The 7,474-nt window shown below is 50.6% G+C and overlaps 1 protein-coding gene across 4 annotated transcripts; it reads right to left on the bottom strand.

Annotated features, from left to right (window-relative positions):
* Positions 1 to 365: 365 nt before the first annotated feature.
* ZNF574 (zinc finger protein 574) lies at positions 366 to 6,802 on the bottom strand. Of its 4 annotated transcripts, none has more exons than XM_078380332.1 (3): positions 6,613 to 6,802; positions 5,478 to 5,600; positions 366 to 3,812 (listed from the first exon to the last, which is right to left on the bottom strand). In XM_078380332.1, the coding sequence occupies exon 3, from the start codon at positions 3,787 to 3,789 to the stop codon at positions 1,063 to 1,065; it is 2,727 nt and encodes a 908-aa protein (XP_078236458.1). In that variant the 5' UTR covers positions 3,790 to 3,812; positions 5,478 to 5,600; positions 6,613 to 6,802; the 3' UTR covers positions 366 to 1,062. The 4 variants fall into 4 exon arrangements, with proteins under 4 accessions (XP_078236458.1, XP_020663546.3, XP_072836412.2 ...); XM_020807887.3 differs by having other exon boundaries at positions 366 to 3,809; XM_072980311.2 differs by lacking the exon at positions 6,613 to 6,802 and adding an exon at positions 6,410 to 6,604.
* Between the last annotated feature and the right edge of the window lie 672 nt (positions 6,803 to 7,474).

Raw genomic sequence — 7,474 nt, 5'->3', positions numbered from 1 at the left:
AGTAAATGCCACAATACGTCACCAACGGGCAAATTCTTAGGGGTGGCGCTCCCTTATGTGCAAAAAATGGGAGATATGCCTCTTAGAAGATGGTAAGTACTTGTATTAGAAATAACTAACAATGCTTTAAACAGCTTCCTAAATTAGGGACCCCTTTCTAATCAGAAGCCATTAGTTAACCAGCTATCACCGACCTGAAGAATATCTAACCAAGCAAACAAAATATTTGCTAATTGGTTGACAACCCTTACTTGGGACCAAGTTTTACTGAAAAGCCATCACCTTACCCTGCCCACGCTGAAATGTTTCCCTTCCAGATACAAAAACAAGAAAGCAAAAACAAAACACACTTCAAAAAGCACAAATGCTTTGATTTCTGTTTTAATTTTAATACGAAAAAACAAAATGCTCCCGTAGCAGTGGGGATGAATCCAGTTAGCGAGAAACCAAACAGAAAAAGCTATGATGGATCACAGGGAAATATCTGGATGATGGGGACCAACAGGAAATGAGGAATGAATCCCATAGTGAAGACAGGAGAGTCAATAGGTATTTACAGTCCAGACTGAATCCCCCTCCCCGCAACAGGGAGAGGAAGCAATAAAATGTTTAGAATTAGAAGGGCTCAGCTATGGAGAAAACTGCTATTGGGTATTCCTGGGATTGGGTTTGGGGGGGGAGCCATATTCCATACAACCGAATGGGGAAAAATGGCTAAGACTGGGGGGGGGGGGGGCGATGGAAAATGGGAGCCCATCATGGTTGTAGAGTGACCAAGCCAACGGCACTGCTGCTCTGGTGAGTTTCACGTATGAAGGAGGCAGGGGAAATGGGCACCCAGCTCATCTGCAGAACTGGGGAAGAAAACAAGATAAAACCACGTTCCTGGTATGCAAACAGCCAGGAAGAGCCAAGATGCAGGCAGAGGAGACAACAGGAATAAATGTAGGGGAGAGGAGTTGTTGCAGCTACGCTAAAGCCCCTTAAGGGGGAGCCAGAGAGCAGCAGCTCCCAGTCCACGTAGCGTGGCCAGCTGCCCCTCCTTACTCCCCCCAGCAACACTCAAACTCCCCCAATCTGGACGTTCCCTACTTGGATGTTCTCAAAGTGAACCCCCGCATCGGTTGGATAGATTTCTATGGTCTCCACCACTGGGATGGTCTCCATGATGGTCACGGTGTTACCGTAGACCTGCTCGCTAGATGTCGGTGTAGCTGCCGCCGCCACTGTAGTCGTCCCTGCCGCGGCGGCGGCAGCAGCAGCAGCTGCTGCAACAGCCTCAGCCATGACCTCTTGCTCGTGCTGCAGGCGCTGCTGCTGATGCATCTTGCGGTGCTTCCAGAGGTTGGAGAAGGAGCGATACGCCTTGCCGCAGGCATCGCAATGGTACGGGCGCTCCCCTGTGTGGATCCGCTTGTGCTCAGCCAGTCGCACGGCGATGGTAAACGCCTTCCCACACTCGTCGCATTTGAAGGGTTTCTCCCCGGTGTGCAGGCGCCGGTGGTCTTTGAGATGCGTGGACTGCCGGAAGGCCTTGCCACAATCGGGGCAGGGGTAAGGGCGTTCCCCCGTGTGGATCCGGCGATGGACTTGCAGCGACGTCTCGGTGCTGAAGAGTTTCTTGCAGTCGCCGCACTCGAAGGCCTTCGGGCAGGCAGGGCGGCGGGGCCGAGGCGGGGGCGGCTCGTGCACGGGGGGCTCTTCTTCCGCTCCTTCAGGAATCTGGATGTCGCCATGCAGCCGCTCGTGGGCTCTGAGCTGCACGGTGGAGCCGACTTTCTTGCCACAGACCGAGCACTCGAAATGGCGGCTCATCTTCCCACACTTGTGCTCCTTCAGCTGCTCGGCAGAGACGAAGGCAGCCCCGCAGCCGGAGGTGCAGCGGTGTGGCTGCTGCCCGGTGTGGCTTAACTGGTGAACCTCCAACAGGCGGCGGAGCAGGAAGGAGCGGCCACATGTCTGGCACTTGTAAGGATACTCCCCTGTGTGGTGGTAGCGGTGCATGAGCAGGCGGTAGGGGCGGTGGAAGACGCTGCCGCACTCCTGGCATTTGTAAGGGTAGTGGCGGCTGTGCACCAGGAGGTGCTGCTGCAGGGTGGACGACTGCGTGAAACACTTCTGGCAGATGTCGCAACGGTAAGGACGCTCGCCCGTGTGCGTCAAGCGGTGGCGCTGCAGGTTTGCAGGCGAGTTGAAGCTCTTGCCGCACTCCTTGCAGTGGTAAGGCCTTTCTCCGGTGTGGGTCAGGAGGTGGTTGCGCATGTGGGACTTCTTCTTGAACATCTTGCCGCAAGTTAGGCATTTATGGCGGCGTTCCATCTTGTGAGCAAAGCGCTGGTGGCGCGACAGCTGGGTCTGCTTGGGGAAAGTCTTGCTACACATCTGACACTGGAATTCCAACTGTTTTTGTTCCTGGACATTGCTGTCAACAGAGACGGCTACGTTGTCCACAGAGCAGATGATGGCCACCGGAACCACCTCCTCCTGCTGCTGCTGCTGTTGCTGCTCCGGTTGTTCTGGGGCTTCAGGCAGAGACTCCTCTTCAAGAGGCTGGTCCTCGGGAGGAGATGCAGGCATTTCCTGGCTCTGGGTTGAGTTAGCACTGTGGGAGCGCCGATGGTAGAGGAACTTGGTCATGTTGATGAAGGTCTTTCCGCACGTGCAGCGGTAGAGAGGGTTGGAGGAGTGAGTGCGGCGGTGGGACAGGAGCACTGCCTCTGTGCCAAAACCCAGGCCGCAGTCCACGCAGAGGAAGCGTGACTCCCCGCTGTGCTCCTCCCTGTGTTTCTCGAGCGCGGCTGGAGAAGGCAGCACTTTGCTGCAAAGCGGGCACTTGAAGGCACCCTGCCGATGGCTCCTCATGTGTAGCTGGAGCTTGTGGGCTGAAGGAAACACTTGGTCGCATTCCACACACAAGTGCTCCTTGGCAGCTGGTTTGGCCTTGCGGGGTGGCTGCTCTGCAGGGTTGTTCTTGAGCTCATAGCTATGATCCGTGGCCGTGACACTAGTTGGGGCTGGTGAAGGTACAATCCCATTGTGCACAGTCACTAAGCTTACAGGCGGCGGCAGCGGTGGTGGCAGCAGTGATGGTGGCGGCGGCGGCATTTCCTTTGGCTCTGCAAGGCTGGGTGCAGGTGGCTCCCTGACCCGTGTCCCTGGGGATGGTGGGATCACCTGATGCGTTGCCTGGTGCTCCAAGAAATCTGTGGTCGATTGAAACAGCTGCAAACATTCACCACATTCATACAGCAGCAGTTGCACAGTTCCAGCAGGGACTCCCCCCTCCTCCGGCTTACGATATGAATGTTCCAGGTTCACTCGGGCCTGACTCTGAGGGGGAGGAGCTGGAGGCTCTGGGGGCTTGCGGTGGGTTTGACGGTGGGCTAGCCACACATCCTGGCTGGTGAAAAGGGCCTTGCACTCTGTGCACTCATAATGGATCTGACTGGAGCTCAGAGGCTTCACTAAGGGCTCTGGGTCCTGGGTCATCATCTTAAGGTGCATCTCTTGATGTTCCAGCAACTGACTTGGAGACAATAGAATCTGTCCACACTCCAAACACTGGTACTGGCTTTCTTGTACAGTCACAGTTTGGTAGAGACCAGCCTCACCACCCGCCACTAGCCCAGCTTCTGCCAAGTTGACTACTTCATACTGTTGCTCTTGAGTGCAGAGGTGAGTCTGCTGGTGCACCAGGGCTTCTTCCAAGGTGCTGAACTGCTGGCTGCACTCTGAGCAAACATAGCGGTGCTCTATATATAAGAGCGTTTCTTCACCCGACTCCGCCATGATGCAAGGCAGCTTCCAATCTACTAAGAAGAACAAGAGACAAAAGGAAAATGCTTCTGAAGTGGGATGGTCTACGTGAGGAGTGCAACGTCTGTTGATTAATCAAAGAAACTAGTTGAAGCATTTTGTTTAAACTGGCCCTAATTCATAAGGCAGCAAATTATTATTTTTAAATAAACATTTCCAAGCCTCTTTTGCTCACACACGAAGAGAAAGGAATGCACCTTCTAAGATGGTGCATTGCGTGCAGATAACATCTTAGAACAAAGAAAAATTCTTCTACTCAGTTTGTGTATACCAAAAACTATATTGATTCACTATATAGATTCACTCAATTAATCAAGTAAGATTTATTTGGTTTAGTTGAAGATTTAGTTGCAGAATTCTATTCTGAAGTACAGCTTCTGATAAAACTAATAGTGTAATCCTTTTTCAAAGATGGCAAAGAAAAGAAGTGGTGACATGAAAATGTGGTCACACAGGCCAGTGCAAGATTATATACACATAATTGCCATCAAACTCTATGGTGTAAAACCATAGAATTTGGATTTAGTGCTAGTGTTAGATTTTTTTTTCTTTGCCCCTCCTGTTCCTGTGCTTATAGTGGCATGGAAACCAAAACCAGTTCCAAATTGTTTTTACAATCTTCCAAAGCACACTTTAAAGTGCCTTGGGATCTGCAACAGGAAAGGAGAACTGCACCCATCCCACTTATGCTGCATTCAAATGAAGAGAAGCCTACTGTCAGAAGTACAGCAGACCAGGTGGGCGGGATATAAATCAAATAAAAAAATAAGTAAGTAACCAGCAGACATGATTCCTAGGAGTGTATGGGATGGCAGTCTTCCCCAGCTTTACTTGGGGACAACATTTTAACTGTTAGGGCTGAGTGTCAAGAGCAGTTGGTCTGGAAAGCTACCTGAATTTAAAAACTCTGTTGCAACATTGAATGGGTGGTGGGGGGGAAGAGAGATATTAAGATAAAGAATATGCTAAGTTCCTGAGTTCCGTGCTGAAGCTTTTGGAATGCAACAGGTGAACATGAGGAAAAGAGGAAGTTGCCTTATCCCAACTGATCCAATATTGTCAGCTTTCCAGGGCATCTGAGTCTTTCCCATCATCTATTACTGAGTCTTTCTGCATGCAAGCATGAGGCGTAACACTGAACTATAACCCTCCCTGGCTGTAATATAGTTAGAGCTATATTTTTATATATAAAATATAAATAAAACTTAGGTTTGCACCATGGAAACGTGTGACTGCATATAATGTGTGATGGCATACAACACTAAATTATCCCTATAGGTAAACAGGGTTAAAGATCAGTGCAGTTTTGTAAGAAATATCTTTTTCTTTCTGTAAAAATTACAGAAAATTGCATTACTCACTGTTTCAAAGCTAACTTCTAGACACATAGCGTACTCACCTCCAGCAGCTTTTTATAAAAGAAAGCATGTTTGCCTAAGAATCTCTGACTCAGTTTTAAAGGATTATCAACAGAGGCTTGCTTCACATTAAATCCAAATTTCATTCCAAATTACAATCAAAGGAAAAAAACCACAAACTGCTGATTTATGGAAAGAGTATAAAAACTAATCTTTAAATACACAACATCTTTCCCCATTCTTTATCGAACACTTTAGCCATATTTCCTCTGGCTTCAGGGTGAATTTGGTTATCTTACATACCTTCTGTGCTTAAGGACAGCACTCAGACCCTGAAAGGCTTGTGGCCTTAGAAACCCATCCTATGAGAACTGGCTCAGCATGCATCAAGTCCTGTAGAAGAGGATCCTTTTAGAACTCTGAAACCTTGAGTTAAAAAAAAAAACATAAATAAACAGCTGCTAAATACAGTCATAGGTAATTCATTTCACCTCATGTGAATACCTGTACTCCTCGCCCAAAATTTCAGTTTCCCCTTTATAAAGCTGGAGCATGGTCTTATTAATGAATGCCCATCCTCAGAAGATCAGGAGATTCCACCCTGTGGAGGAAGTCAGAAATCCCAGACCCTTTCCCCCTAGCTTTAAGAGGATCTCACAAGCTGTCCTGTACCTCACTTTCAGGGACCCGACCTCCCATGCTCAGCCACCAAAGGCGAGGCAACCACAACGTGCCCTGTGCCCCCTCTAAAGCAGCGGTCCCCAACCTTGGACCTCCAGAGGTTCTTGGACTTCAACTCCCAGAAACCCCGGCCAGCAGAGGTGGTGGTGAAGGCTTCTGGGAGCTGTAGTCCAAGAACATCTGGAGGACCAGGGCTGGGGACCACTGCTCAAAAGGCCTGGCACATGTGCTGGCGCCAGGTACTGATGGCGCCAAAGCCTACTTTTTTTCAAGAGGCACCTGGGCTTTTTCCTCTCCCTTGATTTCCCCCCCCCACACCCCCGCTGTACTGGCTTTCTTCTCTCCCACCCTTTCCACCTCCATGCACGTGCCCTGCGTGGCCCTACTCCCCCCCCCCATTCCCAGTCGAACCTTCCACCCGATTCCCTCCACGGAGGATCCCTAATTCCTCAGTCCTTGCCTCCCCTCCCCCACATAATGCACCTTTGCACAGGGTGGGGGTGGGTGGGAGAAGAGACAAACACCCCCCCCATCTCTCTCTCTCTCTCTCTTACCTTTTTCAACCAAGCGCCTTGCACTCCCCTCCCCCACCCTGGGGAGGGAGGGTCGCCGGCTTCGCTTCCCTCCAACTGCACCCCCTACGGCTGGGGGCGTGTGGGGGGGGGGCTCTATCTTTCCCCTCCCCCACCCCCACCCCCGCCGCTCTGGGTTCCCCCCTGCACTAGGGGCGCTCTCCCTCAAGCCCACCTCCCCTCACCTCTTTTTTTCCTCCCTTCTGTCCCCCACAGCCCAGCCTTCTCGCTCGCCCTCCTCCCAGAACAAGCCGTCTCTCCATTGGATGGGAGCGCCCCACCAATCGCGGACGGCCTTACTCAACGCGTTCGCCCAATCCGCGCCCGCCTCCCTGCCAAACGCGCGAGCCTTTGCCCGGACCCGTCGGGGATCCGTATAGGGCGCTTTCGCAGTGACGTAGATTTCCCTCTTTTTCCTCCCCCTCCCCTCCCCGCGCGCGCCCCGCCCACTCCCGCCCGCCGAGACTGAGCGAGGCGACGCCTGTCGCGGAGTTAGAGGAAGTGGGCGGGGCGGGAAGGAAAAGCGAGGGAACCGGCCGGCTGGGCTGTACCAATAGGAGAAGAAATTGGGGGGGGACGTAGAAGGGTTGTTGGGTTGAACCAAAAATAGGAAGAGTCAGCGAGGTTTAGGTAGTGGCTGAGAGAAGCTTTTAGGCGCTCAGAGAAGGTGGGACTCCAGCCCCCATCAGTCTCCGCCACGGTGGCCACTGGTCCAGGGCTGATGGAGAGGGTAGTCCAACATCTAGAGAGCTCAGGGGTGTCTGGGGTGGGAGTTCGATTCCCCCACTGCGTCTCCTTGACAAGGACTTGACAAGGTCCCTTCCTGCTCTGCCATTCAATAATAATAATAATAATAATAATAATAATAATAATAATAATAATAATAATAATAATAATAATAATAATAATAATAATAATAATAATAACAACAACAACAACAACAACAACAAACAAACAAACAAACAAACAAACAAACAAACAACACATTATTATTATTATTATTATTATTATTATTATTATTATTATTATTATTATTATTATTATTAT

Source organism: Pogona vitticeps, chromosome 9 (genome assembly GCF_051106095.1).
Source record: "Pogona vitticeps strain Pit_001003342236 chromosome 9, PviZW2.1, whole genome shotgun sequence".
NCBI classification, from domain to species: Eukaryota; Metazoa; Chordata; class Lepidosauria; order Squamata; family Agamidae; genus Pogona; species Pogona vitticeps.
The sequence above is the reverse complement of the archived record's forward strand: the minus strand, read 5'-3'. Positions and strand labels throughout refer to the sequence as shown.